At 42.8% G+C, this 13,876-nt stretch overlaps 1 protein-coding gene across 1 annotated transcript in view; it reads right to left on the bottom strand.

Annotated features, from left to right (window-relative positions):
- The window catches only part of Fmn2 (formin 2), a 310,737-nt gene extending 303,350 nt beyond the window's left edge, over positions 1–7,387 (bottom strand). Inside the window, 1 exon segment of the mRNA XM_021173977.2 lies at positions 5,671–7,387. Coding sequence (XP_021029636.1) covers positions 5,671–7,216 — 1,546 coding nt within the window. The 5' untranslated portion in view covers positions 7,217–7,387.
- Positions 7,388–13,876: the final 6,489 nt, after the last annotated feature.

Genomic DNA, 13,876 nt, shown 5'->3' with positions numbered 1-13,876 from the left:
CATTTCTCACAACCAAACCCTCGCCATCTTTTTCTGGGCCCCCAGAAACCTGAAGTGATGACAATGTTTATAATTATAAAAAAAAAAAAATAAGAGAAAGAAATAGAAAAGCTATACCAAAAAAAAATCTATGTTTAAGAAATAATTTCATTAAGTAGCTGAACAATTTATAGCCTGCCAGGATTTTATAATCGTTTCAGAATTGTCTGGTTCTGCTTTTACACATTTGGCTCTGTCCACTTCAAACAATAAAATTTATTGAGAAAACAAGTCAGTTGTGGAAATCAATCAACATTAATTAAACACCCGCTCTTTGCCAGGCACAGTGGCAGGGGCTGCATTTCATGATGTCACTGAATCCTAACATTCTTAGTGTAAAGCTGTTCCTCCATGCTCGTATATCTGAGGAGCAATTACGGGTGAGTCATGGAGCTAAAGAATAAAGCTAGGAAGCAAATACCCAGGATAACAGTGTTTAGACAAATCACCATCCAACACAGTTTCAGCAACTTTTTAGTAGAACCCGAAGGGAACACAGTGAAGGCACCTGCTCTATTTCAAATGTGCATGGCTGAGAGCCAAGTGCTTGAACGCACTTAAAACCAGGCCAATCCTCGGGTCATAAGGCAGTCATTTCGTGCATCACTGAAGCCATTGGGATGTTTAACTCTGATTCAAGCCACGGTCCGAAAGAATCTTTCAGACAAAAATAAAATGACTTACAGAATATCCTCGATCACATGTTCTCTTGTCAAATTGTCTCTAATGTCTGGAACCTGATAATAACAATATGTAGGCACCCCTGTTTCCTTGTTTACATAAATGACATAATCATCTTTCTTTATTTGTCATGGGGGATGTTTCTGTTTTTATTTTTGCTTTTATTTTTGAATGGACAAGCTAGCATTGAACTCAGAGAGATCTGCCCTCCTCCCTTCCCAAGTGCTGACTAAAGGAGTGAGCTACCATGCCCAGACCAATAACACAATTTTCAGAGACACCTTCTTCATTTATTTACACCTATACTTTGCCAGGAGCTACTGCTATGACACTATTTGGCCTATAAAATTTTCAGTGTGATGATTTAAAAAGCTATACATTGAATCCAAGGTTAGAGCCAGCTATGGTGGCACATACCTGTATTTGTAACACTTGGGAGACAGGAGGACCAGGAATTTGAGGGTAGCATCTATTATTAGGGGGTTCAAAGCTAGATACATAAGATATTGTCTCCAAAAAAAAATTTTTTAAGAGCTCTGTGAGAAAATATGCACTCCTGTCTACTAATACAACAAATAAGATAAACTTTAGAAAAGCCAAAATGAGAGTAAAAAGTTCAAGCTATTGATGCAAGCACTTTGTCAATTAGCCTGAGAAACTCCGGGGTCCACTTGGCTTTGCCCTCAGCACATTAACAACGGCTTTGGGCTTTTGAGGTCATACAGTAGATGGGGATTACTAGCTCAATGCTCTTAGTCACATTCTTTGACTTGTTTGAGCCTTGGTTGCTCATAGAGACATGATTTGGCATAGCTGTACTTCAAACAGTGGTAAAGATTATATATATTTAAGTAAAGCACCATCCAGAGCCATCTGACCTCTAGCATAATAAATGGAGGTAACATCATAATTGTAGACTTTTACAAGCTAGTAACAAATTTATGAATAAAATCAAATTATAAGGAATTCAGGAGAGTGCAGAAGCAAATAAAGAAAGCACTAAGAATGAAAGAAGCGATAGCCAAATAGGAGTCAAGAAACTGTTCAGAAACAAAATCCCAAGTGACAGAGACCATGGCCTCTAGCCCACACACGTAAACCAACTCTTGGGGGCCACAGCGGTGCTTCCGCAAGACAATGATGTGCCTGAAGATGACAGCGAGCCTTGTAAAACAGATGGAACTTTCATCCCACATGTTTAAAAGGGAGATAGATTAAGTGCATAATTGACTGGAAAGATTCCTATCAAAAGTGATTTGGCATCACAAATTCAATATATTAGATGTCCAAACTTTAATTAACTGCACCCTATTACCAGGCTAGGAACGTAATTCAGTTATAAAAGCAATGGCTTAGCATTCAAGAGGCCCAGAGTTTGACACCAAGACCACTTTTCAGAGGCGAACCTCTCAAATTCATCCTATTGAATACTGAAAGTGGCATGTTTCCAGTAAATTAGGTGTGAAATTTTGAAATGGAATGCCCTCCAACACCGTCCATTTCCCCACAGCTAACAGAAGAATACCTCATCACTGAGCATTGCCATATTCAGCAGAGACAAAAACCTGGGCGGGAGATTCCATTTTCACTTGCATGATTTTCCCTATGGTTGCAATGCAGTAAAAAGAGAATCACTTTCCCCTCTCTCCAGTGCTGTAAAGCTAAAAAATGTTGAGGGAAGCAAAGAGATACAATGCCCTTCTGGATTCAAAATCAGCTGGGAAATTAACTGATCTAAATAATTCCACAATTAAGACCAAAAACCTAGCTGCTTAAGGATAACACCAGTGCTCACTGAGCCCTGGATAACTTCCGAGATGCCTATAAAACCACCACAGAGAATTAATTGTAAAGCTGAGAAAAGTGTCAGATGACAAAGACAGGGCCAGTCTGGTAACCCTCTGACACAACAGTCTTCAGGACAGCTGTCTCAAGAAACATCCAGTTTTTTCTCACTTCAAATTCACCCATCATTTGTCCCAAGGAAGGTCAGATATCCGGCCTCTATTAACAGAAACCAGAAAAATCTTAGCAGGGAAAGCATTAGATAGGGCAATGCCTTTCACAGATTCCTGCTTTGTATGTTATCACCTAGTGCCAAAGATACAAATGCTAGCAATAAGTAAGGGTGACTCAATGGACAGTGTTCTCTTCTAGCTTTGCCTAGAAATGAATTACACAATATGACCTTGAGACACTTGATCTTCATTTCCCCATCAGTCCCAGGTTAAGTTAAATCTACTCATTGCTTTATATCCCTGGGGAACAGAGAGTGAATGACAGAACACTATGAATGCTGCAACACAAAACTCGACCTGCTGTCCATTGGTGGCAATTTGCAACCATCTAACACAGGCAGATGACTGCCACACAAAAATGACTTTTACTCTGTACAATAACAGAAATCTGCCTGGGCTCAAAGGCCAACAAAACTCACAGGCTACCAAACAGCTCCTTCAAGTGTTACACATTTGAAATTTGAAAATAATAGCAAAATTAAATGAATCCCAAGACTTAAGAACACTTTTTGTCCGGGGTAAATAAAACCTCAATATATTTAAGGTCTTGTGATCTTCCAGGACTCTCTTTAATTCTCCTTTAATAACTTCTAGTACCTCAATTCTTGCTTTATACTTGCTAAACCCTGAGGAACTGTGATTGCTGGATAGATTATATATATATATGATTGATAGATGATAAATAGTTGATAGTTGATAGAGGGATAGATAGAGGATAAAATAGATAGATAGACCATAGATGATAGAAAGACGACAGATGGTTAGAGAGAGAGAGAGAGAGAGAGATCATAGGTTATAGGTGATAGGTAGAGAGAGAGAGATCATAGGTTATAGGTGATAGGTAGACAGGGTAGATGGGTAGACAGTAGGTTCTTGCACACTGTACTTCTTTTCCATGCTGATACTGAAGCCCAGGTCCTTGTCCATGCTAGACAACTGCTTTCCTACAGAGCTGCCCTGCCCCCATGCTCTCCACTTGTCAATAACTTTCAGTTAGTAAAATTTAGAAAGCCAGCACCATGATTCAGTAGTCTGTGTGTCAGGCTTTGGCTCACTGGTAAAGGTTTGCCTAGAAAGTCGAGACTCTAAGTTCTATTCTCAGCACAAAACAAGTTCAAAAAAAAAATTATCTTAAGAGCCAGGCTTGATAGCACCAGCTTATACTCCCAGCAGTTGGGGAACTGAGGTAGAATCAGGCATTCAGGGTCGTCCTCAAGTACAGAAGTTTGAAACCAGCCTGAGTTATATAAGGCCTCCTCTCAAAAACCCAAATCCAAACAATGAAAACATTATCCCAAGAACTGTTCAATCGTCAGCCATAAAAATATGACTTTTTCAGTTTGAATATCTTAATTTTACTTTACATCATTTCTAGTAGATCCATGACTCTAAACTTCCCCTTTCAGTAAATCTCCACAGTAAAGAACATGGAGGAAATACTATGGTAGTATAAAGTAAATAAAGTCTATAAAGTAAATAAAAATCACTTCTAAGGTTCAGATCTTTAAATAAATCTAAATCAAAATAAAGGCTAACATAAATGTAAATTAAAAGTGTACTAAAGGAAAAAAAATGTACTAAAGGGTCTGGGAGTTGGATCGTTGGTTAAGAACACAGGCTGCCCTTCCAGAGGACCTGAGCTAGATTCCCTGTGCCTACATGATGGCTCACAGTCATCTGTAACCCAGTCCTAGTGCCCTATCATGGCCTTTGCAGGCACTGCACAGATATAGTGTGCATAGACACAGATGCAAACTTCTATCCCTGCCTCTCAAGTGCTGAGACTGCAGGCACTTGCTATATACCTAAATGATAACCTGTTTATTATAATAACATAACACATTTTAAATTGCATTTAAAAATTTTAACTTTTCATATATTTTTCTGAAACCCATCAGTACTAGCATTGAATGCTGCTATTTTTCTCTCTGCACTTTATATTTGAACAGCACATCTTCCATAATAATATGTGAAACAGGAAACTAACTGACACTATCAGTAAACGCCTCAAGAGATACTTTGCACCTACAAGAAGAAATGAACAGATTCAATTTTAACCCAGGAAGCTGATGCTGATGACGCTGCCCGTGGTCTATCACACAGACTAAACCTATCACAGGCGCAGTCACCTAAGGAAGACAGTACCAGTGGGAGCCCTGTGCTTTCAGTTTCCCATCTTCAATATTTCCACATCCCAGCTTCCTCTCACCGATGCGGGACATCACCAAGTTAAGTCCAATGCCTGCCTAGGCAACTTATGGTAACCCTTTACCAAGAAGCATCGCGGAAATCTGAGGCCATAGCTCAGTAGTACAGTACCTGCCTAGCAAGCAAAAGGCCCTCGTTTCAATCCTTAGAATCATAAATAAATAACACATTACTAATGGTCTATTATTTATTCATTTTCTATGAGCATATATTATACTTGCTAGCATTAGCAAAAAAGGAGTAATCACTTCGCAAACTACCTGTATGGTACCCAGACCACTGCATGGTAGAAACTATCTTCGAGGTGGTCAGACATAACCTTTAGAATGTACTAGAATAAATGTTGTGTGCCTGCAATACAAATCCTTGGGAAGGTCTATGTACAGTTTTAAACGGTGAAAGCATAGAAGGAAAAGAAATAACATGAAGGATGACAGAGGTAGCAAGACACAAAAGGGGTTAATATTCATAGAGGGAAGGAAGCTAGGACAGTGAGCCCATCAGTCCTCTTTTGAGATGACTTTGGACATACAACTACATTTTTTTTTTCCTCTTTACTATCCTGAGAGAGAATAAGCACACCCAAGGCTTTTAACTGAGGAGACACCCCTGGCGGTAAATAACAGGCCTGGGCCTTTCAGAACGTGGAGGGGGCGGGGTGGTAAAGGAAGGATCTGATTGGCAGGCGACCTGCCACCCGGAGATACGTGGCAGGCGCGCTCACCTGTGAACACGTTCTGAAAGCCATCAGCTGTCGCTGGAGCCCCAGGTGCCTTGGCGGCCAGTACAGGTGACCCGCCACCACTGTCATCCGCAGTAGCCCCGCGCCCCAGCAGGTGCACGGAGCCTCCTACCCCTGGCGTACGAACGCCCAGCTCCTCGGTCCAGTCGGCTGAGCGGCTGAGGCCGCCCGTGAGACCACCCTCCAACCGGTGCTTTTTTGCCGGGGCTGCAGCAGAGGCCAAGGCGGTTCTGGGGCTCCGGCTCACGGAAGGGTCCGGCCGCTTTTTGATCCTAGGACTCTGGTTGGGGGACTGGGACGGGGAGTGATTAGGAGAGCTGAGCTGCCGAGTGGTGGTCTTGATGTAGCAGGGGGTGATGAGTGGGTAAGGTTTGAAGCAGCGTGGGCTGGGCGCAGGGCTGCCAGGCAAAGAAGCGACTGCGGAGGTAATGGATTCTCGCACCCCCTCCTCCGGCTCTTTCTCCAGCCTCTCTGAGGCTTCTTCCACCTCTGGGACCCATTCCTCCCCTGGAGAGCCGCGGGGGGCATCCTCAAAAGCATCCTCCTCGCACTCCTCATCTGTGTCCCCAGTTCCAGCCACGGGAACTCCGGCGGCTCCCTCCCCTGGCCCAGCCTCAGGAAAGGTGAAGGCTGGTGATGAGAGAGAGTCTGTGACTGCGGAGGGGGCGGTCGCGTAACCCGGTGTCTCGGAGGTCAAGTGGCTTCCGGAGGACGGAGGATGCTCAGGCACCAGAGACTTGGTGGTCTCAGGCAAGTCAGGTCTCACCGGTAGTGCCTGTACTGTGTCCTTTTCAGCCTCGCTTCTAGGTCCCAGCAAGAACTGGTCCAGGCCCAGAAAGGCCCCAGGCTGAGGGGAGATGGCAGTGGGGGGCGCTGCAGGCTCCTCGGAGTCCTGGAGCAGCAGCTTCTGCTGCTGCTGCTGTTGCAGACGAATTGCCTGCTGGATGTCTGAGAGCAAATCCTCCTGCTCCGTAGCGGAGTGGAAGCTGTAGATGTCCGTGTCTGAACCAGAACTGGTCCTTTGTCCATCTTGCGCTCCAGCCGCAGTTTCCAAATCCTCCGCGGTCGCCTGGATCCCTACCCCAGCCTCAGCAGGCCTAGAAGCACCGGGATGGATCACCTCGAAAGGGTCAGCACACTCGGTATCCGATAGGCCTGTCTCCTCAGCGGAGAGGCTGAGGTCCGGGGTCTTGGTGACTATAGAGTGAGCGCTGTCCAGCTCCCCAATCGGCAGGGCCTGAGAGTCCAGCACATCCTCCCGCGAGTCGCAGGCACCTTTCCCCTTGGTCAGGTTCTTTCTGATCCGCAGGTTGGAAAACACCGAGGCTCTAGAATCGGACTTGCTCTTCTTCTTGCTGGTCTCCCCGCTGCCCCCTCCCCCCTTGCCGTGCTTGCCAAGCGCCTTTTTGCTCCCGCTCGCCTTCTTTGTGGTTTCCGCATCCCTGGGCCCCGCGGCATCCTCGGCTCCGCCGCCTTCGTGGGAGGCATCACCTGCGCTTCTCTTCAGCTTCCCATCCTGGTTCCCCATGTTTCAACCCCACTGCTGCGCCGCCGCGCCTTGGGGTCCTCAGGCCATCTCGGCCCTGGAGAGGGCCAGGGGAGTGTCCGGGACAATTCAGGCAGCTGGGCCGGCCGTTGGGAGCGGAGGCCGAGGAGCGCCCAGCTGGCCCCGCTCACATCTGCTGCCGCTTTGCATAATGCGCGGTGGCTCTCCCGGCTGCCGTCCCTGCGGCTGTGGCTGCGGCCCTGGCTGGCGGGCGCGAACATGCTCAGTTCAGCGCGCACTCCCCACCAATGGCTGCACAGGACTCAGCCTTGGCCTGGCTCCCCGCCCACCGCCGCCGCCCCTTCAATGCCCCCTTTGGCTCCTCCTGCAACCAAGTAGGAAAACCCATCTATCTCTAGTACTTCATAATTGGGGGTGGGGACAGCAGGAGCTGTCTTTATGTGTCCCAGACTAGATCGAATTTAGAATCTTCCTGACAGGTTATCTCTGGGACCTTAATCTCCACCTTGAAAATAAAACATGTTGCCCTCTTTTCAAGAACTGGAATGTTGGAACATTTTGATGAAACTTCAAAGCTCGCAGACCTGCAAAGAGAAAAACACAGGAGAAAAATCGAAGCCTAATTCCAGGTCAGAAGTACCATAACATCGGGAACACACACACACACACACACACACACACACACACACACACACACAGAGAGAGAGAGAGAGAGAGAGAGAGAGAGAGAGAGAGAGAGAGAGAGAGAGAGAACTTCTGTGTGGCTCCAGTTCAAATACTTGTTGAATGGGTGGACTGTTCTGACTGTTCTGCCCCTTAAATACTTGACCATGGCTTTGCACACTCTAAAGTTTGTGAACATGCTACTTAGGGAAAGGTTCCTTCCCCAGACTCTCGCCTGATACACAAGCCTCTTCAAGGACAGGACATTAACTGCCATTTCCAAAGTGGTTTTGTGAGACCTTTCTGGACAGAGAAAAGAGAGGTAGGGGATGCTGAAAATACTGAGATTAAAGCTGATTAACATGCTAATCTCCAAAATTCTATGTGTTTACCATATAAATTAGACAACATTTGTATTTAAAAGGGGTGCATGAATTATAACTCCCAGGAGGTCAAACTCATCAATATTAAACATGTCACAATGTGATGCTGTATAAAAAGGAAAAAGAAAAAAAAATGCACTTGGTACAAACACAGGAAATTAGACATTGTGCTATAAAGGATGACCAGTTTCTCAAGCAAACCCATCCAAGCACACTTTGTCCAGGGCCAGGGCTTCTTAGTTTCGGACCTAGATAACAATCACTTTTTCTTACTGTGAATTGTTGTCTTTATTTTAATGACATTAAACTATAGTTTTTGTTAAATGTCTTAAAGCTTCATTAGTATTTTAAAAGACTGCAAACAATAAAAGCAAAAAAAATCATAAAAGTAGCATTTGTAAAACAATGTTACTCTTTGTTGGAAATCCAGACAGCAATTACCATCCTTTCTCAAACTATGATCTTTAAAACAAGTGTTCACTGAAGCAGGTGGATGGATGTCCTTAGGTGGCCTTTTTGAGTAAACAGTTTGAAGAACTCAGCTTTAATAACTGTGCCAGGGTAATATCTCAGTCTCCAAGGAATCCTGAGAGCCTGAAAAGCCTTTATTTCACCTCTTTCACAAGACTACTGGCTCCTCTCTTCTAGAATGCAGGCTGCCCCAGGGCACACTTTGCCTGTGGGCCACTAGAATTCTCGGCCTCCTTGAATGCTGAGTACTGAGGTACTTTGACTCTTGGTTCTTGCTCTTTCTCTAACAGAGCAACTTTGATTCAGACTTATTTGTTTCTTTGCTATTTTCTTCTGTGATATACCCAAGAAGTTCAGGAGACAAAGTGGGAGGGGAGGACAGAGAGCTAAAAGAAAGGCAGAAAGAAAACGGATTTTTTTTCCCCCAAGTCCTTTGAATGTGGGAGAATAGGTGGCCTTTGAGGGGCAGGTCAGAGTTGACAGAGCTCTATTATAAGGTCACAAAAGTAGTAGAAGAAACATTAGGGACTGTGGATGGGGGATGGGAAGGGGGTGGAACCATGATAAAGAGTAATGGGGATGAATGGGATCCATCCTGTCAGGAGCATCATCTGGGAGACAGACAGGGCTGCCTCCTGCAGCCCAAGGACTTACCCTGTCTAGGGACAGCAGGAAGGTAAAGCTAGCCCTTGAGGATATTCACCAAAAAGAATTTCAGGACAAGTCAGAGTGAGGCAGCTAGTCAATTTGTAAAGTATTCAATTTATTAAGAGAGAGTAGATGCTTCGGGGTTAAGCTTATCCACAGAGAGGAAGAAGAGGAGACAGGCAGGGAGACAGAGTGGAGGCTGAGCTTCTTAAGAAAGTTCTATCAGTGTCTTAGCATATATATTCATATATATATATATATATATATATAATTAAATATTATGCATTTCTCCTATCTTAAAATATAGCACAAAGAGACACACAATAAAATAAATGTAGGAAGTCTATTTTTTTTAAGAATTTTTTTTTTTGAGACAGAGTTTCTCTGTGTAGCCCTGGCTCTCCTGGAATTCACTCTGTAGACCAGGCTGGCCTCTAATTTATAGAGATCTGCCTGCTTCTGCCTCCCAAGTGCTGCATTGAAGGCTTAAAAGCATGTGCCACCACTGCCAGGCTAAGAATTCTGTTTCTTTAAATGAAGTTATAGGATAGTTTCATGAGGTGTACTGCTTAGGTTTAGGGACAGAAGAGCAGCATTGAGAATATAAAACTCAAAGATCAGAACAATGTGGCCTCAAGCATACATAGCTTTGTTTTGTTTCTTTGTTGTTTGTTTCTTTTGAAATGTTTTTAAATATCTTTGTTTGAAATATCTCTTAGAAAAGAGAATGTCAGTCTCTGTCTCTTGGGAATGGAGAGACTCCAGCATGCTGGACTTCTGCAGAATGAAATACTTTTTGCATTTACATGCAAAGGAAGGGAGGACAGAAGGAAGGAAGGAAGGAAGGAAGGAAGGAAGGAAGGAAGGAAGGAAGGAAAGAAGGAAGGAAGGAAGGAGGAAAGAAAGTCATCTCTGTAGGCAATCTCTATGACCCTGTCTATAGCATCCCAAACCTTCTATAAACAATCTTTTTTCTTCTTCTTTTTAAAAATTTATTTATTTATTTATTTTCAAAGACAGTATTATGTAGCCCAGGTTGGTCCTGGGCTCACTATATAGCTAAGGCTGGCCTTGAACTCCTGATCTTATTAAGTTTAACTCCCAAGTGCTGGGACTATAGGTGTGTTACACCACAACCAGCTACAGTCTTAATTGTATCAGTTGAGTCAATAGTTTTGAATCTCTCTGAGAGGAAAATGTGAATCAGACCCTAGGGTGAAGTGTTCCTTTGGTGTTTCTGATCTCTTGACTTCCCTTGTCTTTCTATACTGTTTCAAAAGTAATTTATATGCATATATAGAAATATCATAATGAATCTTCTTACTTAATATGATTAGCACATATTGATTTAATATAATTATAGAATATTAATAAGGGAAAACTATGATATTCAAAGGCACATTTGAAACTCACAAATGTGGGTATTGAGGTAGGCAAGTTCTTGCTATCAAAAAATGCTGAGTAAAATTCGCTCAGTTCCTCAGAGACTGAGGCTTGTTCTCCTACAACACAACTGAGACAGTACTTGAGACAAAAATTTGGTCCCAGATTTCCTTATAACATCACTATACTCTTTAGTTTTGGGGGAACTGACAAGGATATCTAAAAGTATAAGCTGACATCAGCTGAAAACAATAACAACAGCCACAATACCCCCCACACCTGTGTTGAAGATTGTCACTGTAGATTGATTAGAGTATTGGAGATGGAGAGCCAAACTGTACTTCACATGTCTTCAGTTTAACATTTTAGTTATCATAAAAATAATGGCTTTATTGATGACACTTTTTCTACACACACACACACACACACACACACACACACACACTATCAATGTACCTTACTTGTATTTTCTCTGTATTACTTTTCTCAATCCCTCCTCTTCCTATCTTGCTGGTCCTTTTTCTTACCCACATATTGCCCCTCTGCCTTCATTAGGGTGCATGTTAACATGGTTGTTGATGTGAAGGTCCAGTGTTGATGTCACATGACTGTTCTTAAGCCTTCTGCCCTTTATTTTATTTTATTTTTTATTTTCTTCAGACAATTTCTCAGAACTGGAAGCTCTTTTGGTGAAAGCATTTGATCAGTTTTGCTAAATCTACTATATTTACCATTACCACTGTAGAGCAGTTGGGGATAATTTGGACCAAAAGAATTGACTCAAATCCAGGCTAGCTGGCCATTGGAATTCAGGTGTTCCTTGTCTCTGCCTCCTTTCTTGTATGAGTGTTGGGGTTACAGGTACGGATCATCACATCTGGCTGTATATGAGTTCTTGGTATTAAGCTCAGGCTGTCAGACATATACATCTCCCCTCTAAGACATCTGCCAGGCTTCTTTTCTTATCTTTTCTAGCTTCTAAAGAGTGTTTATCTTCCTTCATTTCTGACCAGAAATGTATTTTTGTTTTGTTTTGGCTTGGTTTGGGGTGTTTTGTTTTGTTTTGTTTTTAAAGAAACCTTTCTGGGTCTTCTATGGTGTGATTGAGTGTGAATACACTTCTGTGCCTGGAAGATCTATTGGGCTTTTGGTGGCATAGGTCAAAAGAAGACTTTGTATCTTTTCTTTGGGGTTCTGCTTAGATAGAGACCAGGCTCCTGTCATCTTCATTATGCAGAACTGAGAGTGAAGAATGCAATGATGGTGACTATGACACAGTCTAAGAAACAGACATCTGAGAGTAGAAGGGAGGGCACAAGTGTCTCTTTAGAACTTGGTATATTCTGAGAACATGTGTATAAGTAGAGCTCTTGAGTTCAGGAATCTCTTATTAGTTTGCTGTTTGCTATCTTTAGGGGGAGCAAACAACCCTAATCCTCTTTCTTTTCCTCAGCATGGAATCTCTGTTAGCCTTTGAGTGTGTTTAACTGAACCTGGGCTCAGTGGCTTAACACTCATCAATCAGGCAAGAGACTATACATATACACTTAAAATATGTACTAATTAATATATGCATATGTTATTTTACTTAAAGCTGTATCATTTGTGTTTATTTATGCTTACAAAGAATTCATATAGGTATCTAATTTAAAGTGTGTAAATGTTATATATTTTATTTTTTTTATTCTTTGATTATAGTTTTCCCCTTGTCCTCTCAGATTATCTTCTTCAAAATTTGTTTTTTTTAAACATCATTTATGGTATTAACCAAAGTTCTTTGAAGATCCATCTACAAGGACATTGACTTTCAAAGTAGTGTGCAATGAAAATGGCATAGAAAACAGATTAAACAATAGATCCTTTGCAGGCGGGACTCCCGAGGCCCCACCCCTAGCTGTGGGGTTATTGCTAATTTGTGGCTGATGTGATCTAGAGTCAGTTCTCTCTGGGGTCAGTGACCTTGGGAAGTTGTCCGTGACCCAATGGCTTCATCTGTATTCAAGCATGTGGAGGAAGCACGTATTGGACTCAGTGGGCCATTTTAGAAGAACAGCCCCAACAGGAGCTGGAGGACTAGGAGAAGATGCTAATGAAATTAGGAGGAAGAGATGGTCCAAGACCTGTGGGGTGCATTGGAGGCTGGAGAAAAAGGGATTGTATATATGTATGAAATTCTCAAAGGCTAAATAAAATTTTATGAAATCACAAAAGAAAAAGGAAAAACAGGTCACTGACTTTCAATCTTAAAGTTCCTTTATGATCTGGGCCTGTGAGAGGACCCTCAGATTCATGCCAACCACGTACCTTCTTGGATTTTTGCAATCAGGAAATATAAATGGTTACCATCAAATGAATGCCTCTGCAACGGGCAAAATTAGCAAAGGCTTTTCATTTCATTTCTCTTTTCTGTGGAGAAAGGGCAACATAAAAGTCAGGGGATACATGCCTGCTCACTTAACTGTGAGAAAAGCTTTCAGAGCTATCTGAAAGCTCTCCTGTGATACAATTTCCTCCTCTAGTGATAACAGGCCTTTAGCTTTTTTTTTTTTTTTTTTTTTTTTTCTGACCTGCAGCATGAATTTCCTAGAGAAATTTGAATTCTCTGAGGTTCATTGCTTCAGTAGCTTGGTGACTTAAAGAAAAGCACACATATCTCCTTTTGGAATATCTCCTCTCCCACCAAGGCCAGGTCTTCAGCCAAGGATCATGGTTATGAGTGGAGTTTGAGAGATCCCAGTTGTCACCAGATCCCAGGTGGTGTTGATGGTCTGTCAGTTGAGAACTACTCCTATGGGCCAAGCCAACGGTCACTTGACTATACTACAAACAGGTATCTTCTGATCTTGTCCATTTACTCTGTATGATACATCATAAGCTGTTGTGGATAGCCCTGGGACTAATTATATTTGATGTTAATTCCGTTCTCCAGTGAGTGGCTACGAACAAGGAATGAGTCAGCACTCAGGTGATTGATTTCCTGTAAACCTGCTTCCCACCTTAATTTGTAAAATAAAAGAGAGCTGATGATTGGACAGATAAAAGGGAAGGTGGATCAGAAGGAGAGAGAGAGAAGAAGGAGAAAATGGAAGAGGGAAAGGATGCAGAGGAGGAAGAGGAAGAAGAAAAGCAGAGC

Source organism: Mus caroli, chromosome 1 (assembly GCF_900094665.2).
Source record: "Mus caroli chromosome 1, CAROLI_EIJ_v1.1, whole genome shotgun sequence".
In the NCBI taxonomy this organism is placed as follows: domain Eukaryota; kingdom Metazoa; phylum Chordata; class Mammalia; order Rodentia; family Muridae; genus Mus; species Mus caroli.
This window is presented reverse-complemented; position numbering and strand designations above follow the sequence as displayed.